This window comes from Temnothorax nylanderi, unplaced genomic scaffold, assembly GCF_030848795.1.
Source record: "Temnothorax nylanderi isolate EJ_2023f unplaced genomic scaffold, tnyl_v1.0 TNYL_tig0006_pilon, whole genome shotgun sequence".
NCBI lineage: Eukaryota > Metazoa > Arthropoda > Insecta > Hymenoptera > Formicidae > Temnothorax > Temnothorax nylanderi.
Window position 1 is genome coordinate 1,317,475 of NW_027249068.1, and position 23,169 is coordinate 1,340,643.

A 23,169-nucleotide genomic window follows, 5' to 3' on the forward strand; every position below is an offset into this window, starting at 1 on the left:
CATTTCAATTTAATAGCTCGCAGCTAGCACCCACCTCGAGATTGCAACGATCCACGTCAGCTGGCAGCCTGTAGTTGGTGATAACAAGTAAATGGTAGGGATAAAGCTTGGGTGGTTCGGTTGGCGCAGCCCCCATGTCCGGCAGCGATCTTCTTACGTGGTGACCCCCGTGGTGGCCTCCAACAACCGAACCTAGGCCACCCGTATACGTGGTGGACGATGGAAGGATTCCACCATCATTCTGCACCACAATTACACAAAATCATGAGTCACATTAGCGCAAACGGATGCGAATAGTACGAAAATGATATGGACGATGCGAGAAAGATGTAAGGGGTTGCATTCTTCGAATCATCAAAATAAATTTGAACGAGGAAAGATTCGTCAGATAAGATTTTTATAAAGTGACTCGATTTTATATTGAATGTAAGTTTGGTAAAAACTCGTAAAATGCAATAAGATCTCTTTAGATGTATGCATATATTTCAATTAAAAATTTCCATTGTCATGCATCCCCTAAGAATATCCTTGTCCACGCCTTAAACAGTAAACACATTCTTTACACACTACAAAACTGTTATACTCTCGCTGCATAATAATGAATAATATGATTAACAAATTTCTTTTATATATATGTACGAATTCGTATGACTCAATAGACTGCTTCAATCGATTTCATTCTTAAAATATTTGGAGTATACTAATTTAGTTGAAATGGACTGATCATCTTATGTGCAAACAGTTGAATTTCTTTTCAAAATTTACACAATATACATATATACAATTTGTGATTTCTATAAACGATGCTATCTGTATCTACTATACAGCTATAATCTTTCAAGTGCGAATAATGTATATACCATACATGCATTTCTTATAATTGAACAATAGTTTTGTATGAAAGAAATGTTTCTATTATATATAAACACATTTTAACACGTGAAATATTTAAATACTGAACAAATGTGCTATTAACAATGACATGTATAATATTGAATAATCCATTTTCACAAAAAATGACATTATTTCATATTAATGATAATGCATTAAATTGCTGATGTGATAATATCAGTTTCTTGTGTTATCTTCAAAATTATATTAAATAAATTATGCAAAGTTACATAAAAAAGATTCAATTATTTCCGTTTTTCAAACCCACGAATATAAAAAAAACGGGCTAATTAAAAGCTAGGCGCTGTAAATAATGCGCAAAAGTTATTTTTAAATTTTTACATATTCTTTAACCAATGGAGCCTATACTTCGAATTTCAAAATGAAAAATTTTCACAAAATAAATTATGTTATATTAAAACTCAAAAAAGATCAAATAACACATATTGTCCATAAAGCTAAATAGTGCAAATTGGATTTAAATAATTCGATTAATTAACTAACTTAACTTAATTAAAAGGTGGAGAAACTTACGATAAATCGAATATGCAACATAGAGCAAATTAAAAGTAAGTACAGATGATAAAAATGCAGAACTCAAAATAACAGCAAAATGTACAGCATGCATGCATACTCATTATACAACATTATATACAGAATATATAATTACATCGTAATAAGGACAAGTAGCAAATTAAGTATAATCATACAAATATGTATAAATAATATGCATATACACATCGCAAATTTTTCAAACGTACGAACTATACTGTCTTGTTTCTCTAGACGAATGTGTGCAGTTAATGCAACACATCTGCAATTATAGAGACGTGCTAAAATGTTAAATAAAATTACATTTGCATAAACTCCATTTATTAGAATAATCAAATTGGATACCACATACAATTAAAAAATATATATATTTGATGAATCTTTCTGCCTTTAAAATTAAAGAAAGAACTTGGTCACTTTTCGACAAATTAAAACTTATTTAATAACTTACAAAATTAACAATGTTTGTACGTTAAAAAAAATTATTATTAAATCTATACTAAAATAATTCTTTGAAATTAATATAGAAAGAGATATATTTAAATGTAGTATGACTCAAATTGTTCTGATAAACGGAGTTCTATTTGTGATGCAAAAACAAGCTACAAACCATGCTAATTCGCCGGGAGTAGTATGGGGCTGTGGTACATACCAATGCCCGTCGATCCACATCCGTGATGCTGCCTGTTGATACTAAAATTGGGGAAAAATGTGAAAGAAAACCATATCAAACCATGTTGCACAAACCATTTCCTATGCTAACTACAATCTGTTTTTCACCAATCATGTTTGCCTTTCATTACCTGCCTATATATTTCACGATTTATGTAGAAAAAATGCGCAGAGCAGCGCAAACGCAGCTATTTAATTACAAGTAAATAAGGTAATGCTGGAGACATGATTGTTTCATAATTCAATAAGTCTACTGCAAAATTTCCAGATTTATAGAAGGGTTGTCTAAAATCTGTAAGAATATGTCGACTACAAATTTTAATAATCGCATTATGTACATAATTTTTTATTTAAGGGGTCAAAGAATATAATAGTGTAAATATAATTCTAATTTCTGGCCAAATGCAGAAAATACTAATAAGTATCGGAATCTCTATTCAACATTTCTGATACTTTCTTTGATATTTCCTGAATCGGTATAATTTATCTTATCGCTTTCTTTATCAATTTAGGCACATTGTAGATGACTACTAATCTCATAATTAATAATCAAACAAGTGCCACTATCACAGATCTTTAAATAGACAATGTTATACGACGATGTACAGGCCAATGTACGACGTACAACGTTTCACAGTGACAGTGATCGATAGCTCGCAGGGATGTTAGTAAAGCATGCGAGAACAAGGCAAAACGAAGTAGTGTATAAAGAAAATTATAAAGTGGAAGCAACGCGCTCGCAAAAATCGCCAACAGCTCCATCACGAACTGTGCGCGATGAGACAATGCGTGTGAATTTGAAATGTCTCGGGAATCGTGCGTCTTTTCCGAAACGTAAGCGTCTCGTAAAAGTCTCGTTATAAAAATTATCGAAACAATAATTTCTGCTATAAACGATTGATAATTATATAGTTCTTGATAAATTAACTTCAGTTAATTTTAAACAAATTTTACCAGAATATTAATTTCAAATTGGAGACCAAGACATTTAATATAAAAAATAAAACCACGCCAAATAAAGTTTCCGTTAACAAGATATCAACTCCAGATCGGAATGATAAAGTTCTGTTTTGTCAGACGTGCCGAAACGTCTTAGATCAGCGCTGTTAGTGTAATCTTAGCTCAGTAGAAGCTGATGGAGGCGCTCGCTCGATTCACGATAGCATCGCAGGCACTGCATCTGTCTAATTTGCGAGCGCGTAAAGCTCGGGAAGCGTGATGTAAACAGGTGAGAGAGCCAATGTATGTGCAACCGGAATCGGTTGGTCCCTCTCGTTTTACTCACTGTCCGACTTGCCAGACGAGAAGTCAGTGCTGTGCGTCTTGTCGCCCATCCCGCTGAAGGAATAGTCGCCCTAGACGACAGAAAAGCGTTATCTTAGAGAGGCGTGTTCCGCTCGGCCGTCGCGGAGTCGACTCTATGTATACTCTCTTCTATATACGTATTATTGCACTATCAGCGCGGTGCACGTCGCATCGCCGACTGTGACTTGCGGTGCAAGACTTACAGGGAGAGCAGACACGGAACCGCCGGTCGAGGAGAAGGTGTGACTTCGCGGTGCCAGACCGTACCCCGGCTTCGGGATGTGCCGAAGGGAGCTCACAACTGGTTTGCAAATCAGTCAATCGACAGGTGTTACTGATTAGTCTCAGCGGTGATTTCAATTCGCTCAATCTCCCATACGAATGCCCAACGTTCGCTTGCCAGATTTTTTTTGTGCCCGTTAACTCTACCCGGAGTCATGTCGCTCCCTCATGTGTCCCAACCCAAGATCAACCACTATCAAGGGATTTCCCCCTATCTTTGCGCTTCAACAATACATTCAGCACTTTGTGTTTTACAATGTTTACGAATCCGGATTAATTTGATAAAAGACAGATATCCATCGATATACACGCGATATAATTCTATTATGGATTGCTCAATTTTCCTATTCTTTTATTTTATATTATACATAATTATCTCTTGTGCAATTAATAACTGAAATAAAATGTATATTTTTAATTAATAAATAATTAAGAAAGGCATACATCAATCGCGTCATTAAATATATTCTACGGAATCTAATTGTTTTTAATTTTATCGCGTGTAACAAAGGATATCTGTGATAATAATTTCAATTATATTATCGCACCCCCATCGGCAAACGGCGCTTAAAGATATCCGATAGTTTCGAGTGCACAAAAGCGATCACTCTCATTAAAGTAGAGTGTGCGAGGCAATTCGCGATTTAAAAAAACAGATACATAAAAAGCCAGCACCTCTGCGTGTAAGTACAATAGACTCTTCTCGTAAGCGCGCCCGCCGTGATGACAAGTCAAAAGCTTTCCTTTCTTACTGAAAACGCAGACAGAAATACAAACGTGGATCTCCAAAAACAAAACGTAATATTTATACGTTATATTATCGCATATTTACAATAAATGGGATGCATCTAAAATCATAGATATAAATGAACTACTCTCGTGTTATCAGAAATCTCAGTTTAATGATGATCGTTGTTTCAATCTTAAGACGCAGCAATAACTATGAATTCTTATTTCTTCATCGGCAAATACATTTTACATGCCTAATTTACACGTGCACAATTTACAGTCCTTAATCGCGCGTAAAAAAAAAAAAAAATAATCACGTAATATAACACTGAAACTTTTTAAAATATGTATAGAGAAATCGAACTGGTAAGTCGGGAAGCTTAAATATGGAACTCAGAAATGGATTTGATTTGACTTGGGACCAACGGCGGGCGAATTGGAAAGTTTTCGGACTCACCGAGTGATAGTGCCTAGTGGCGTTTGGAAGAGTGAAGGCGCGCTGAGTACCAAGGGGTGGATAGTTTCTGGGAGCCGGGGAGCGCGCCGATGACCTCCCAACTGCCGCCCACGCAAACACAACACAAACACAAAAACACAAATAGAGACACAATGATAATAGACGACAGGTAGTAGCATCGTGTAACTAACGTAGATTGCCGTGTCCTATTAAATCTAGAACGCCAACTGGGGACTGTTAGCGATTTTGTTACGTTAGTAGATTTCTTTATAATTTTTACAAACAAAAATCCAATCAAAAAGATTTTTGCTATTAAACATTTTACTGTAATTATTGAAAGTTGCAATAATTAGTCAATTGTTGTATTATAAATACTCTCATCAATTCATAATAGTAATCTTTAATTACCCTTTTCAATGTTGTTACGCTTTCGCAATGTTGTTTCTTAATTATACAATCTTTATTGCACAAAAATTGGATTACATTGAGTTTTCAACCGTTCCAGATTAGCGTTCTAAAATTAACTGGTGACCCAACATTGGAAGATATACCGTGAAGCACAAAATTCTGTATATTTGTCAGAAAGCGAAGATGTGCGGTGCAGAAAAGAAATAATTATCATGCGCAATAAAACAAAACGACCGTGTTGTCAAATTATCTTCCAATATTGTAAATAAGATTCAAAAAATATCTAAGAACTAACTCTTCTTAAAAAAGCATTTTAATATTAAAAATTTTTTTAACAACTCAGTTGTCAATTATCAAAATTAAATAAGAGATTAGCTAGTAATTTTGAGTTATATTACTTATATTTGTCTTTAATAAAATAAAAGATGAAATAAGAAATTATAGAAACAGTTTATAGTAAATATTCATATATCTTGTATTATTTTCGATTGAACGTTAACTTTGTTTAAATTTAAACAGAATGATCACGATAGCGATTTAAATCTTATTGAAGCATATAGAAAAGTGAAGAAAAATAATAATTTTTTAATTAATTTAAAATTCAGTTAAAATTCTATCTAAAAGTACGGTCGTGACGCGGAAATGAGAGTGATATGCATTGGAGCAATATATGTGTCCGTGTATGATAAACTTCGTGGTCCCAAATAGCATGCAAGATATAGCAACAGAATCAATTACCTCGAGAAATGATTTCCAGGGCTAAAGATTGCAATGGCGATTTAATTGCTCGTTATTTCGAGGTATCGGTTGATGCGCCGTTCGCAGTTCGACGAGAAAAAAAAATGATAAGGCAAGCAGGTAAGGGACGACAACATGCATAGGCAGAATACATCACCTGTTGTATTAATTGGGCGCCCAATGTATGGTTTTTTGATGCTACACACACGCCACTTAAAATAAAGTCCTGCTCTCGAGCGTTATGTACTGTTATCATCGTTTGTTAATTAGCATGAAACCCTCCCACGTTCATAGTTTGCATTGGCCGATTCGGTCGTTCGCTCCACATAGCAAACCCAAATTTCTTTTTTATCGATAAAATGGGACCATTTACGACCTCCCGCCCTGGGAAACCCCACTCTATCGAGACTCACAGTATTCTCTAATTGATGTTACTTTAAACGGTAGAGTGGTATGTTAGTGTCATGTGCGAACGTGTGGACATGTATGAGATGATCGTTACTTATGTTAATGAGACAATTACGAGTGGCGTTGCGTGGCGGACAAAAACTTACCGTTGTAGCTAGGCCCGCTGGATTTGTAGCTGAAGCCATCGTCATCCTCCCAAGGTCGTGCATGATCGATATTTCGTGAAGGCGCTGTACAAAACATTCGTCGAATTATCTTCTACGTAAATATTAAATGTGACACTGTTCATAGGTTTTCAAATCTAATAGTAAGTCTAAGAACAATATGTTCTTCTCAAAATATTGAATAGAACTAATTAGACAAGTAAAATAATTAAAAAATCTTCATATCAAAATATTAAAAATACAAAATTAATTGTAACTTACATGCACCGACGGGACTCTCGTAGCGCAATCGGTACGTTGGTTCCCTGGCGGCAGACGGTGTCCTCGAGGCATTTCTAGGATCGACGTTCGCAGCCCTGTGTCTCAAATTCTCCCGATCTTTTTCGCGATCATGCAGGAATACCTTAGCTATTCCCGTGTCGATTTTGCTCAATTCATCCTGTTCTTTTTTTAATTTCTGCTCCGCCTCCTTGATATATGTTTTGTTATCCACCTCATCCTCGTCATCAGATGCAGGTACTCCCTGAATTAGGAGCAGACATCGAAACGTTAATTAATCATTAATAATTAGCATCATGTAAAGAATTAATGAAAACGTGATATTATATTATTTCGAGGATTAAGCGATAATATATAAGATAATACCTTGTAAGTGTCGGACCATCGTCTACGTCTCTCAGGATCAGTGTAAGGATATGGCGGAGCGGGGAAATCATCTCTTTCGATTGGTGGTTGTGCCCCCGGGGGTGGTTTCATGGCGTCCGGATAATGCGCTAGTTCTATCGGCTCATCGTTATCCACCTGGCTTGCCGGCGATTTCGGTCTGGTGTCGCTCAATGCATCGACCAAAGCTCTCATTCCTGATCTGCTGCTGCGTCCACCGCTGCTTCTTATCGAACGAGATGCTGTGAAACGAAGCAAGCGTGTTCTCGTACTAATGAAAGTAATTGGCGAATTTACTCTGAAGAACGTAAATAAATTGACGAATAAGACGAACGATATAGAATAAAACGAAATATATTTCTTTGAAATATTTCATAAAAAATCGAATATTTTAATAAACTTGATTTAGAAATTAAATGGATTGAAATTCCTGCTCCTGGCATTCAAGATATGAAAAGGATGACTACATTTGACTATAGCACAGTTACATAGTCTTGTTCTATAATTATATAAATTCTATATCTAATATCTAATAATTAAATTGAATACTTATATTAACAAAACTTACAGCTAAGTCTATGTATGAAAAAAACTTACAGCTAGGTCTATGAAAATGCGGGCTAGTGGGGGGTTTATCGTACGGTTGTATCGGACGTCTCAGATATCCTTGACTGGGCGTTTCAGTCAAGTATGAGTAAGTATAAATCCTAGACACATCTTCCGCCGGTCGTCCGTATTCTCGCAGGATCAGGCCAGGGCTTCCAGTTCGAGCAGGATAATACTGAGGCAATCAATGTATTTTATTACACATGTAGTACAGTTTGCATTTTATATATCTAAATATTACTATCAATTATACAAAGTGCGTAGAAGAAATCGGATAAATAAAGTCTTTCTTAAAATAATTTGATTTTGATTTGAAATTCGTTTCTTTTAAAAGGAATTGATATCCTTGTGTTTTTATTCGAATTGCTGACGTACTTTGTATAGAAGAAAAAGCTCGTGCAAGGCGAGCAACACTCTGTCAAGAGAAAGACAATTTATATTGGGGATTTCTGAATTAAAAAAAAATACATTAATTTTCTTTCTCCGTTTATACATTTACAATCTAGAAAATAACAGTCGCTAATTCAAATGATTGAAGATGCAATTAGATTTCTGATAGAAATCATTTTGTTAATGAAAATCAACGAGAGTATAAATCTCAAACAGTGCTTCGATAGTTTTATTTTTCTATCTTACGGCTCGATAAAATTGAAATAGGATCGAAGTGTCTGACAGAGCGAAAGCACGCGTCGCCGAGTAGAGGTAACGCGAGAAGTGATACCAGAAATACTTGTTGAGAGAGTGCTGTGCTAAGTGACACATGGCATACCTTGCGACTGAGGCTGCTGTAAGGGCTGCACAGCGATCCGTTCAGGCTTGGCGTGCGTGACCGCAATGAAAACTATACATAATGACCGTGCGGAAAAAGTAAACAACGATTAAGAAAAGCGATAATAAAAACTTAATAAAAAAAATCAAGTATGATAATATAATCTTTGATGTTTCGCTTGTTTCCTACATCGAGGCGTGCGTGAGACAAAAGAACGGTAAAGTGACAAGCCAGCTCATCTCCGAGGCAAAAATCAAGCTATACACAAAGCTGACAAAATAATTAATCTCTTTTGAGGGGGATTTAAGGTGTTCTGCTCTATATTACCACTATATTACATTAACACATGACATACACAAAAATATATGTCGAATGACAAAGTGTTTCGGAGAAGAATTTGCAAAATTTTAAACATAAAAAGATGTTTTTAATATAGAGAGTATGTTACGTACTATGATGATAGAAATCACAAAGTAAACTTTCAGGGAAATGTTCAATATATGCGAAACACTTCGCTTTCCTTATGATATAATTGGTAAATTCAATTATGCAGACGAGTACAACTTACAACTCAATATATGTATAATGCAACCAAGTCGAATAATGCGAGTGCTAGACATAAACAGCAGCATGCATTTTTTCAAATTTTCTAACGTAATATGGATATTATAATTTTCAACAATATTGACATCAAAATAATGTTATGCTAACTATTGAATCATACGATATCGAACTCTCGACTTTCTCACTTAAAATTTGATATTTGTATATTATGTATTGAAAATTTAATCAATTTACTGTGATTCTCTGATCAAATAAGCTTTTATATAATAATAGATATTCAATGAGTAACTAAGAGCAATGACATTTGAAAAACGCTAGTTTGTTCTATACCCTCTGGATCAGGAAGGAATCAAAATTAGACACTCACGACGTATTATTTTAGAACGCTCCGGAACGCGATGCTATTTCCATTCACCGTTTCAGATATGTGAGTGTCGCTTCAACGACATAATATATTTCCGTCACTGAATGTACTAAAGAATATACCATCAATGCTTAAAATATTGTTTTATTTAAATTATACTTGACCTTTGATGCTCTTTCGAACGCAGTGTTCTTAGTGATTCATGTAAAATCTATCACTAAAGAGTATAATTACTTGGAAACGGCCTGTATATAGGCAATATTGCACACGCGTATTAAATAATCCGCTTAAGATACAAATGATACTATATTAATATAAATTATGCTGTGTTAGTTCATATAATGCGAGATTTGCTTTCATTGTTATGTAGTATCAATATTATGTAAATCACAAGAATTGCTATGAAATTGTATAAATTACTAACGCCGTGTATACAGCAATCTTTATTCACAATAAGCGAGTCAAACGTATATCCAAACAATTAGACATATTAGGATGCTACGATTGCTTCAGAATTTTCGTAGTTAAATTAAGGAAAAATAAACAAGCTTCTGCAATAGCTTAAATCAATTATAATACACGAATGTACAGAATAAATACGACTAGACAGCGAATCACCGATTGCGCGACGCAACCGAACTTACCTGCATCTCCGAAGCGCTGCTGGAAATTCGCTCCGATTCCCGATGTTGCGGGGTGTGAGCGTCCCCGTGTCCGTTCACGATCCCATTGGGTCCGGTAGGTCCTGGGCCGCAGCGTGGATGCCATATGGCGGCACCCTGCAGGTACATTTCCTCCCCGTCACCGAACGGGTCGCCGCATTTCGTGCAGCGCGCGCAAGTCGGATGGAAATGATGATTGTCGCCGGCCTGCAAAACCTTGCCGCTGATGTAACGGTTACAGTAGGCGCACTTAACTCCAAACTGCTTCTGATAATCCTTCTCGCAGTAAGGCACGCCGTCTCTGTCGAAAAAAAATTTAACGGCTACGGCTCGCGCATCACTTGAATCGTATCTTCTTTATCCACATCCTTGTGCTGATTTGAAGAAAAGTTTTGAAGTTAAAATAAAGAAAAATAATTTTTTAAACACTTATTACAGTGTACATTTCTTAACTGTTTTTTCAAGACATGCTTATTACTCTGAAAGCTTTATTTTTGAACTTTTCCAACACTATGACTGCCCAATCTCATAAAGAAGCTATCATACTTTTAGAGTAATGTTAATTAATGTTTGTAGATGTTCAAGATGCGAGGATAGATTTGTGGATCAACGCGAGACTCACTTTCCCATGTATTCCCCGTGGAGCACAGTGTCGCAGCTGTGACACTTGAAGCACCAGACGTGCCATTGGCGATCGAGCGCGACCAATGCCTGACCTTCCCTCAATTGGTTTCCACAACCGGCGCAGGCACCAGGATCCTGTCCGCCGCCCTTGGTACCGGCGCTATTGCTGATCGGCGTGGAGGCCTCACGGACCGGGATACCAACGCATCGGTGACACAGCGCTTGACCTATGAACAATGCATAAGTTAGTGAAGATTAATGAGATCCGGCGACAGATCCTGAGACGTCATCATTAACCTTTGCGCTGCGTGCCAATTGTCTCTTCTATAATGAAATTTGTCATCCGATTTTATTTACGACTACCAATCCTTTCACTTGAGAGAAATTGATTTAAGATCGCTCAGTTCTATTATATCGACTGCGTTATAAAACATTCGATAAATTACTGCTTTATTAATAGTAACAAATTAAGATGATGTAATGTGTTCAAATTGTGTTAAAAGCTGAATAAAAATAAAATTTTCCTTATTAAATTATTTCCTTTTTTAATTGACATTCTCCAAATAAAATAATAATGAATAAAATTTACTTTCATTTTCCTAACGACTTTCTTGACGAAGGACTGGATGTGATATCCAGCGTACTTTATTCGTAATGTTCAATCGGCCTTAATTTCTTGGAAATGGGTGACATGCACCGTTATACACGATAAAGTGATGCACGTCATGCCGGATTTTTACCTTTGGCCGCGTAATTGTTACAAGGACGTACATAGTAGACATATGGCCTTGTAATGGTGGAGCAACGATATGCCCAAGTGGCAATTTGCTTTAACAGATTGACTGCCACGCTAATTGTGAAAGTTGTACCAAAGAGATACATCGGTTACGCAATAACCCAATACGCATCAACGCATCGCAATCTACAATTCACAGAAACTGTTGACTATTTGAATTAACGAGTCTTCCACGCGTCATTCCGTGTTCTCGTTTCGTGTAAGATATGCTGCGTAGTGTCGAAAAGCAGTAACGCGCTAAATAAAGATGCAGATCCGATGCTGCCTCAATTTAGCCCTCAACGAGTCGAGAGTAATCGTTTCGTCACGTACCTTGAACAAGGGACACTTTTGTTCCTTGTCCCAGCAACGGTTGCCGGCATCTTTGGCAATGGAAACAATTCGGATGGAACGCGTGCTTCTCGCCGGCTGTCACCACATCACCCTCCACATATTCTCCGCAACCGGCACATCGCGTGCCCCAGCGCTCCCGATAATCCTGATAAGCAGAATAACGAACGCGTTGAAAAATATAAAAATGAAAAAAATATCTAAAGAATGTCGAGTAAGATGCGACTCACCTTGGTGCAATAATAGGAGCCCTCACGTGCGAAGAAACCACCCTGCGCCAAACTGGCGTTGCACTGAGCACACTTGAAGCACCCTATGTGAAAGTATTTGTCCTGCACCCGCAGTACCTCCCCACTGCACTTCTTCTTACAAGATTGACAAAACGTTTTACCTGAAACAAAGACAGCGTTAGCCATTTGAAAAGTGCTCCTTCGCGGATCATTAGTTTTCCATTCCAGTCTCGCAATCTGGTATCCGACAATAACCGAGAAACAGATGTAAAGAATATTGTAATTGATTCGCGAGCAGTCACGCATAACAAAATCTCTACTGTTTTATAGCAAAATAATAGCCTTGCAGTAAATGTACATATGTTTAAACGGTCGTTTTTTTTCCACAATATTTGTAAGTCTTTAATTAGAATAATTACAACATGGTTTTAATGTTTTATCATCTAAGATAACAAGATAAAGAATTCAGATATTTAGAAAAATTATTTATTGTGGAATACCTACAGATTTTTCAAAGATTGAGGATAAACACTTAATTTTACCCCGATAGCTTTATTCTGTATACTACAGAGTGACAATCGGGAAGTTGTAGAAATTAAATAGCTGTTATTTTATAAAGCAGTATCGAATTTTTTTGAAACACTAAATAATATACGCCATTTAATATAAAATTTTGCATAATACATGTAGTTAGATAATAATGTCAAATATTAAGTGCGCTATGTAACGTGTTACTAATAAAGATAATCATATTGCACAAGTTTTGTCATTATGCTTAAGCTTATAATAACGAAAATTCTACCATGACGGTAAGACGTACAAAATTTGCCGAGCAAGCAACGTGTTAAATAAAACAATTGTTAACGACGTGAACTTTTTCCCGCAGGGGTACGAGGGACGCAAGCTAAAAATAACAGGAAGAAGACACTGTATGAGTCATCGGCACCTGCGTGCCGATCATTTAAGATTTCTTCGAGTGCGAGTTGCCTATGCCAACAACTCGCGACTCGCATCTACCACTCGCTTGATCATCGGCTCTCCTCGGAGCGTACGTTAACTTTCAACGGTTACGTAACGCACCTGTCGCCGGCTGAAAGGGTGCATCACAATGCTCGCCTTCAGGAAGAAGATCAGACAGCGCGTCTAATAGCGTTCTCCAATGAAACGATTTGGATTAAGTCCAGAATAATCCGATTCTCAACGAATCGATGTCCGGATCTAAGATAGCTTTGATTACAAAACTAAATGGCAGATTAAAGAGCAGGGCAGTTAACTTAACTCAGACTGCGTGTAATTTAAATTTATGGTGAATTTCTGAGGTCATTTAGAGATGAAAATATTAAAGTGCCGAGGCTATAATAGTTTTTAAATAAGAAACTGTTTAATGATCAATCAACTTGTCTTTTATTAATTTCTATTTAATATCCATTCGATATTTATATATCATGTATTCATTATGTTTAATATCTAATATCTATTTATATACATTAAATAAAAGTTTCTAAAAATCGGACCTTAAATACGCGAAAGTCAGGTATATTAAGCTATCCAGCCCTTTGTAAATTTTTAATTGTGAGCAAAAAAAATAGCAAATAATTTTGGTATTATTAACTTTTTACTTTGACTTTATGTATATGTTTTTTTTTACAATGGCTGGACAGCTCAATCTTAAGCTATCCAGCCATTCGTAACTTTTTAATAGCTGGAGCAAAAAAATTACTTTTAGAAGCAAATAGAAGCAAATAATTAGCAAATTAATTCCATATATTTTTGTGTTCTGATAATTTGGCTTAGATAGCTTAATATACCTGCGAAAGTCTATCTTTGCGGTATATATTTTTTCGAATGGTCGTTAGATAACGCAAAAAGAGATTCTTCGCACTTTTCTCTTTTTTTATATACAGCAATCAATTAAAGTGACTCATTTTTGCACATTCATGTGCACGTGTTTGTCAATGCCCGTAGATTACATTTATAACACACATCGTGTTCGATTTGTACGTGTCGCGAATTAATATCGCGATCGATTGGAACGAACACGTCGGCCGAAACACGAGCACGATGTGTTTTGACACGAATATTCATGTACGTATACGAATAACGTGAATGTATTATTCATTAGCCGTCCGATTTCAGATAGAACTTAAATCGGCGCCTCGCGGTCGCGTCTGCACGCTTTCTTCATTATATTACTATGTTCTTCATTACTTCATTACGCGAATAATGACTATCTCGATCGAGTCCGAGCAGCATAATTTTTATTTCGCCAGGCGACGCAAATTGCACGATCGTTCTTACTACAATTGTTATAGCAGCGAATTGAGCGTTTTCACTTCTGTGTTTCCATGTATACATGCATACATCGCGAAAGTCCGTATGCCATAAGATAAGAGTAATTAAATAGGAGGTTTAAAAAAACCTGACCGCGACTCTTGACGAACGGATGAATGAAAACTCGTGCTGGAACAAGTGCTCGCCCTGTTCAGTCGTTCGGATCGATGACTCAACTATGAGAAGGCGCGATGTATATATGGTGCCTTTATTGAGTTATCGGAGTTGTTTTGAACGCGTCCCACGATAAATTGTGGCATATCTGTGGTGCCGTTACGCGCGTGGCCCGCAGATCGCCATGAAATGTCAGGCGGGGGTGTGCGTGTTCCCTCGTGGCGCAGTCAATATTTAGAGAGAGGCAGAACTAATAATCCACCTCCGTTTTGCGCTCGCTGCACCGAATCCAGACTCGTTCCGTGCAAAGACCGCGCTCGTTTCGACCTAACGATGTGTACGTAGAAGGAAAAAACCGAGGGAAAAAACGTACACGGGAAGCTAACACGTGGTGTTGCGTTTCTCTATCCGGTCCCGTTGGCGCGAAACGGAATTTTTCATTCCGCGAATGTAGAGAGTGCGACGAACTAATTACCCGTCAGCCGCGGATTCCGATGGCGAACGCCAACGCAGTCGATTTTTATCTACGGAGAAGTTGAGAGACAACTATTTCCGGAGATCTAAATTAATTTAATAGCGAGAAAATTTTCAACATTGGAGAAATAAACTTTAAATTAAAAATCTCCCGCACGTAAATATCACTTTTGAATAATATCGGTCAGATGCTTTGATAGAAAGTGAAAATTTGATTTGTTAAATGATTACGGCTAACTTTCAGAAATAATTCGTTTCGAATTTTCAAAACTTTCCACCTTCTGTTTACATTGAAACTCTCTTGACACATTTCGTAAATGCCCGGAAGTGTTTCAACGTCCAGCATAAATCACGCGAGAAAAATGTGCTCTCTCGGGCAAATAATTTCAACTTCATGAAAATTTCGCGCGAATTCAATGAAAGGAAAGCAAATCGTCGGTGACGCCGGTATTTATAAACAGCCGGCTAAGAAAAGGATGAAAACGTGCATGAAATCACAAAGCCGGGAGGTGGTCGGATCTCTCGCCTGTCTTTAAAAATATACGATGACATCACGGTCTCTCTTCATACATTTGACGTCATCGGGTCGTCACATGAGTTAAGAGCGAGAGTGCAGAATTCTCGTCGCACGTAGGCAGGCCAAGTTAAATGCATCCGGCGCTTATGCCGGGATATCTGAACGTTGTTGAGGTCCTCAGCTTCAGGGATGACTCTTCCGACTCCAGAATTTATCAAACACTATCCAGCAGCGAGAAATACCGATTTTATTGTTAGATAGCGACTCGATAGATCAAACGAAGTGTAGCGATCGAAATAATTTCTTAAACAGATTATACGTATTAGACATTTCCGGCTTAAAACAATACGTGCCGAAGCGGCTTTCTCCGCTCCTCTCGCTGCAACAGGAAGAGCCCGAATAGAATTGAAACTCACGACGCGAGCTCGCGTTTAATCGAACGGGGCCACTCGTCCATGAAGTGACACACCCTCGTCTGCGCGTCGCATGTCGTTTAATTTACGGCACGCTTCAACTGGGGCGAAAAATCTGTTTGCCTGCAGAAAAAAAAGAAAACGATAGCTCGATAGGCCCAACTCGGACGCGAGCGAGCGATAACGGGATTTATCGTCCTCGCGATTCGTATGCGAAACACGTCAACGGACCTCATCGTATGCGATAACAATGTGTCGATGTCACGTGCAGCACGCTTGGAAAAAAAAAGGAAAAGATAAAAGCTGCAACGCCCATTTGAGTTCTTTAACGAAAAGACTAAAAGGAATTGACGAAAACTCTTCTCGATTTTGCCAAACCTTCCCAAATGCTTCAAAGAGAATAATTATAATTTAATTAAAGGCTGAATTGTTATAAGATTCTTACGCAAAATAATCAGACAATTGCAGCACAATTGCGGTATGGCTGTGTAAATTATATGTTCGGCACGAAGCAGAAACTCTGAGTCATAGCGTATGCGTGCCTTGACCACGTTGCTAATTAGTAATTTAATATTGGAATTACTCTCGCCGTTAAAAAGACGCCGTATCACCTGTGCGTGCACAGAATAACCAGTTTTTTTTGCCGTATAAACTGTCACCGGACAAGACCTGACAGACGACTACATTTCTCTTCGACGCGAAGGCCATAATTTGGCGCGACTTTTATATCCGCGATCGCGATACATCCCGGCGATCAGGTATTCCAGCGCTCGTCGAGCTCCTCGGATTACGGTGTCTGTCACGACAAAATCAACAAAATCGAAATTAATTGAAGAATAAGGTCCCGTCACTTATCGCGACCACTCTACATAGATACCGTGCGGCAACGTGGTATGTTAATATGATTCATAAGTGGTCTAAATAGGATGTGGGCAAAGTGGGGTCAAACGCGGCGACCCTGGGCTGCCCTGGTCTCTCTCCTTCACTCTGGGTCATAAAATCGAATGCTAATCGACCGTGCAGTGATTATCTGCCGATCGTATCTAATCGTTCTGCATTTTTCCCTCGGTGCACCGAGTGACCAGCCGATGTGGCTGGTTCATTATAGTCTATATAGATCAAGAAAACTTACATTGCTTTAAAAGTTACTTCATGCCACGTCATGTCATTGAGCTCTTCAGCGTTTATTTAAAGCGCAAAGTAGCTGATATATGTCACGTTAGATATAGATAGAAGAAAAACATTCAGAGGGCGGAATCTTCTTAGAAAGAGGAATATAATCTCGGATTGTAATTGTCATTGCCCATTTAACTGTGCAACACACTACGCTATATCGCTGCAAATTCTTAGAATGTGTATTAGGTCAAAGTTAATTCGTACGAAAGAAAATTTGGAATGCTGACAACACGAAGGAAGAGTTGATGAATCACGAGGAAAATATCTAGGTGTCTAAAAGCACATCTCCAAGAAACGATTTGCATTTAAAAAGCCTGGACGGTACTTTCGAATTGTACGAAATAAGACTCACAACTATATGTTATTTTTACCGTCAAAATTTAATAAAACATAAAGTAATAAAATATCACTCAATTTTTCACATCGTCAGGCGACATGAACATTGCATTTTGAAACTAACGAGCGTTACGTGTTATCTCGACGAAGCAAACATTAACGCGATAACTCGAAAGAACAAAATCGAATTCTGTTTAATTCCTGCTTACAATAGATGTAACTTTATATAACTGAACACTATATAACTGAAAGATAATGCTCGCATAGCGTGATATAACGGAAGAACACGTGCTAGATTTCGCTGAAATTCGCACGAGCATGCACTCGACAGGAGAACATCTGCAGAACTGCTATGTCAGCAGATAAATTTTTGATGACCCTCCTTCCTACTAAAACCGTTCTACATTTTTGTTTGTATTACTGCATTTTTTGTACCTCTAAAAATCTTAGAAATACAAATTTAATTTAAGCAAAGCATAAATTTTTCAATCAATTTAATTATTTAATTTTAATAAACGACAATTTCTACCGTTCATAAAATATCGACTTTGTGAACGGAGAATCATTCGCAAACGAAGCATTAAAAATTTGATTATCGCCCACGCTTAAATTCGCTCTAATGAAAAAGTGTTAAACTGCTGCAGTTCAATTATCCTTCAATTATAACAAACTGATGTAACGCATAAGATTACGACTAAAAATTAATAATTCGTAAGTTTTATTTAGATAATAATTATTTTTCGATCAATACACGCATTTTCCGAGAACAATAATTAAAGGTAAAAATATATATAGGTACTATCATCGATTATCGAGCATGTTAACAAACGCGATAGCTGCGGCTTTAGTTCTTATCTTATGTCATACGTTATAGTTATTGTTTCTTGGTATTCTCGCTTTTGTAAGATGTGTACCCTAATTCAACAATACTTCATGTGTAAACTAATTCAATTATTTATCAAAAAATGATCACATATGGTTATAACTTCATGTATGTGCAGTATAATTTTACAACACTTTAGATATGTAGACTAATTAAAAAATGTATGTATTATCGTCGATTGTCAAGCATGTTAACGGTAACGACGCGATATCTGCGGCTTTTGCGGTTAGTTTTTATTGTCGTACGTTATAGTTATTATTTCTTGGTGGTCTCGCTTTTGTAATGTGTGTCCTGATTCAACAATATTTCATATATAAACTAATTCAATTATTTATCAAAAAATGATCACATACAGTAATAACTTTATACTGTAGTATTACTATGTAGAGTATAATTTTGCGTTATCTTAGATATGTAGACTAATTCAACAATACTTGACAATAAAAATCATCACGTACAATTACAACTTTATATATTGCAGGATATATCGCAATTATTATTATTATTATCCGTACTCCTGTTTAGGAGCTTAAGGTTTCTACAAAGGATTTCCACCCTTTTTTATCCCTTGCCACCGCCCTTAGTTCTTTGAGCGATTTTCCCGTTTCGGCATGTACCGATCTTCTCCATGATGTTCGTGGTCTTCCCCGACGTCTAGTGCCCTGCGGATTCCATTCCAATACAGCGTGGGGTGTCTCTTCGTAATCCTTCCTTAGTGTGTGCCCCAGCCATCCGTATTTACGTTTCCTTATTTCGTTGTTAATGTACTTTTGGTTGGTTGCCTTCTAGAGATCTTCATTGCTTATGACCTTTGGCCACCATATCTTTGTGATTCCACATATAGGGTTTTGATGTCACCTTTGTTAGCAGCTTCTTCCGCTTCGGCGGCCATATCTTCAAAATATGCTCTCTTGTCCTTTCTCGCTTGTTTTTTGATTCTATGTAATCGCTATGTGCACTGTTCATTCTGTCGACTAATTATTAACATACATAGTCGACAGAATCAACAGTGCCATAGCGATTACATATATAGTAATCTTACACGTATAATTACAACTTTATATATTGCAGGATATATCGCAAAATATACGATAAAAATAAATATTTCTTATATTGCAAAGGCTTTACGGTTTTTATCCAATCGTTCCATACGGTTCAAGGCTGTATACGACGTATAAATATTATTGCGTGGCGATAGCTCGCAGAGACCGATGGTACATGATGCAACATACAGAAATACATATTTTCGGCGCGTGTTCATTGTATGACAATTGACCGACGGCTACTTAATAATACATGAAGCCGGTAATTAGTTACCCCACGACGAGTGTGGAGGTAACTGAATTACAAAATGCTCGTACTACATTCGCGATGCGCGCACGACTCATTGTAGTCGATAGCGCGAACGCGAGCGCAATTATTATATCCTGCGTGATGCAAAAGAATTCCGCGCGAGCCCCAACGTTTTACCGTTTTGCTTGCTAACTCAACTGCATGTCAACAACGTTGTATCAACGGGAAGCGAGCACTTTACGCTTTTAAACATTTCTCACCGGGAAAATACTTCATAAATAATCATTACTTCTCTCGTAAATTTTTTCACTGCATTTAACGCAAGTTGTAGTATGTATTAAATTCATATTTAAACATATGATGTATTAATTTGAAGGCGCATTATAGAATGTTAACCCTGTAATGGTAAGGAGTCGGGATACGATCCACGGCTTCGTCTATTTTACAGTTTTTTTTGTTTTACTGCAATTATTTAAAGTCAGTTAAACTTAATTGTATTTTTTCACATAAATAAACGGAAGAAGAAGTTATCATTTACTTCTTTTGCCCATTTTGTATATCGATTAGATACATTCTGAAAAGCCACTTTGCCATTAGAGGGTTGACAAACAGCAGATAATCGTGAAAGCGGTCTCGGCGATACCGCATCGGTCGACCACTCGTTAAGTGAGACACAAACGGGATTCCAACAGCATTTCTAGCGCGCGAAGGAATGTATTTTCCTCGTCGGGGTATTGGGACGGTTAAAAATGTCCTCCGGCGTGCGACGACGCCGCGTCACGTTCCTCGGATTCGCCCCGTCACGAACGACGAAAATCGTGACGGAGATATTCGTGGCCGAGAGAGGCAGCCCGTCGTAATATGCAAATATCACAGCCGGATCTTCTGGATACCGCGCGGCTCGCGCGGTATCACACGAGGTGCTCTCGTATCGTGTAATTTAAGCGTCGCGTCGTGTCGCCGCGATACATTAAACCAGTCGTGAGGCAAGTTGATAAGACGGCCGGATGATCGGCGGACGGTCGTAAAATACCGTGCGGCGGCCGGCGGAACCGATCTCTCGCGTTATCGCGTCGGGTTTCGCGTCGAGACAAGAGATTTCGTCTTGCCAGCGACAGCGGCTTCAAATTCCGCGAATCGCGAGAAACAAAAAGCGAGATCTATCCATCCAATGGTAACTGTAATTGTTCCACGTTTAATTAACAGTTTGTTGAAAATTAATGCGTCCACCGACGCGATAATAGTGCTAATGGATTTCGAAGATTAATGAATATTGATACAATAAATATCTCGATGTACGCTTCATTCAGCATTATCGCACCCGCGGTGCGGGTTTTGCCCACCCAATTTTTCGTATTTACGATATCCATCGCCATTATGCAAACGGGCAACAATGAGATAGTGGTAATGGGAAACGATTACCAAATTAAAAGATAACGATATTGCAGGAGATTCGAGAGGCGTTAAGAGCCATTGAACGCTGATTCATCTAAACGTCACCACGGAATCTTCAAAAATAACGACAAACAACGGCTTGTCGTTGGAGACCAATTGTACTTTTAATTTAGCATTGTCATCAACGATTACGTAGGATCTGTGAAGACAAGCCGACGTAAAGTAAAAGAACGGCCCGTTGGCGATAACCGCAGAATAGAAGCGACGGATATGACTCGTCGATCTTTACCCGCGGCCAACATCCTTACCTTTTTTCAACGGTTTTTGCTTGTGCTGGTCGACACCGTCTTTCATGATCCCCGCCCTGCTTTCACTTGCTATCAAGCTCTCGCTCGCGCTCGTCTTCGACTTCATCGTGCCTCTGCCGTCTGCGTTGCGTAATCTTTCAGGGACACGAGCCGCGCCGGCACACGCACCTCCTCACCTTCACGCTTATTTTCCGCGCGATGTCGAGATACCGATAAGATAGCGCCGAGCCGCTTACAATTAGACGATCGGTGCGCGATTCGTTGCCTTTCGGTCGAGGTTCGACTCGAAGCAGCCGCGAGCCGATTTGTTGCGATTTTTGTCCCTGCCTGGTCCAGTGGTTCGATCTATCGTGAGATCGCTCAAACGTAACCCGTCAGTGAGTGAACCGTCGACTAAAACACCCGCGTCTCGACGTTCACGTTTTTCGTTTCGGCAGAATATTTTGTTCACGACACCCCGTATATATCGTTACGAGCCAAGCGTCGAGTAATGTAGCATCCTCGATAGATTACCGAGATATGAATTTCGCCGAAGGCGATTACGTTGTTTGCCGAGAGTGGAGTGTGTCGATAATAGCGCGGCTAATTTTTCCGGAATGTGCAAAAATCTGCGGTCGTATTTACATGCGGAATTCGTGGAGTCGCAGGTAAATACGTAGGAATTTTTACACGACTGTTCGCCGAGAGCGGGCCCGAATTTTTCGAAGCGTTTGCTCCGAAATGGTGCGAGAAATTTTGACGCGATAAGCTCGCGATACACACGTGCCGATACGGTCGCCGCGACTGTCGATCGTCGACTGCCGACCGGCCACCGCGTCAGCGTGAAGAGAGATTCGTGCCTCGTCGAGTTCCGATTGTCAACCGGTACAGTCAACGCAGATAATGTTCACTTTCACGGTCGACTCCGCCCTGAGAGCCTAATCCCGCGAGGCGACTTTGCACCTCTTCACTCTGCGCTTTGCATCTTGCCGCCAACTGTTTCTTTTTCTCCGTCTCCTTGCCTCCGGTAATCTGTGCTTAACGTAGTACATTTGCGGACAACGACGTTCGCAGTCGCCTCAAAGAGACTAGAAAAATATCTTTGTAAATCGGCAGGCTGAATTTTTCGTTTGGCTCACAGGCAAACGCAGACATTTTACCGGATGTTTGGAAGTAAGGTTTTAAGAATGAATGAAGTTTACTGAAGTTGGTGAAGTTGTTTAAAAATTAATTACTGTAAAATTTAATTTTGTTTCTCGTAAAATCTGAAATATATGTTAAAAGTGTAATTACTTTTTGCAAAAAGCAAAAGTTTCGATAACATTAACGGCATTCAGATGATCTCCGAAGCTATATTTGAGAGTAATTTATAAATGGAATCATTGCATAAGGCTTTAATCCACTTAGCTGGGAAAGTGTCTAGCGCCTGTCATAATTTTATCACTATATACACACGCGGCGCCCTAATTCCATCAGCTTAAACTAATTTCGCATGTAACAGGATCATATGATTAATATTGAAATATAAGAAATATAATATTACTCTTCTGAGATTGCCTGGTTTTTTTTTATTGTCACAATAAATATCTTAAAAATTAAATCAATCCCTCCTCAAAAAAATTCTCGAAGCGAAACAAGCAGGTGATTTTCTCGCACAAGCTTTTCGATACAAGAATAAAATTACGATACGGCGTCGCCGAGACTCTTAAAACCGGAATGAACAAGATAGCTGCTAT

General features: G+C 38.2%; 1 protein-coding gene across 13 annotated transcripts in view; it reads right to left on the minus strand.

The window, feature by feature from the left end:
- Unc-115a (Uncoordinated 115a) overlaps window positions 1-23,169 on the minus strand; it is a 29,725-nt gene that overhangs the window by 2,632 nt on the left and 3,924 nt on the right. Inside the window, exons 1-14 of one of the 13 annotated variants that reach the window (XM_071715927.1) lie at window positions 21,455-22,260; window positions 12,215-12,375; window positions 11,967-12,132; window positions 10,857-11,085; window positions 10,217-10,535; window positions 8,645-8,716; window positions 7,867-8,050; window positions 7,252-7,511; window positions 6,868-7,129; window positions 6,589-6,672; window positions 3,624-3,721; window positions 3,401-3,470; window positions 2,096-2,136; window positions 35-241 (exon numbers count right to left, since the gene is read on the minus strand). In XM_071715927.1, coding sequence (XP_071572028.1) covers window positions 35-241; window positions 2,096-2,136; window positions 3,401-3,470; window positions 3,624-3,721; window positions 6,589-6,672; window positions 6,868-7,129; window positions 7,252-7,511; window positions 7,867-8,050; window positions 8,645-8,716; window positions 10,217-10,535; window positions 10,857-11,085; window positions 11,967-12,132; window positions 12,215-12,375; window positions 21,455-21,560 — 2,259 coding nt within the window. In that variant the 5' untranslated portion in view covers window positions 21,561-22,260. Of the gene's footprint in view, window positions 1-34; window positions 242-2,053; window positions 2,137-3,400; window positions 3,471-3,623; window positions 3,722-4,888; window positions 4,990-6,588; window positions 6,673-6,867; window positions 7,130-7,251; window positions 7,512-7,866; window positions 8,051-8,644; window positions 8,717-10,216; window positions 10,536-10,856; window positions 11,086-11,966; window positions 12,133-12,214; window positions 12,376-21,454; window positions 22,261-23,169 lie in introns of those variants that run through there. The other 12 variants (XM_071715908.1, XM_071715918.1, XM_071715898.1 and 9 more) reach the window with 12 other exon arrangements.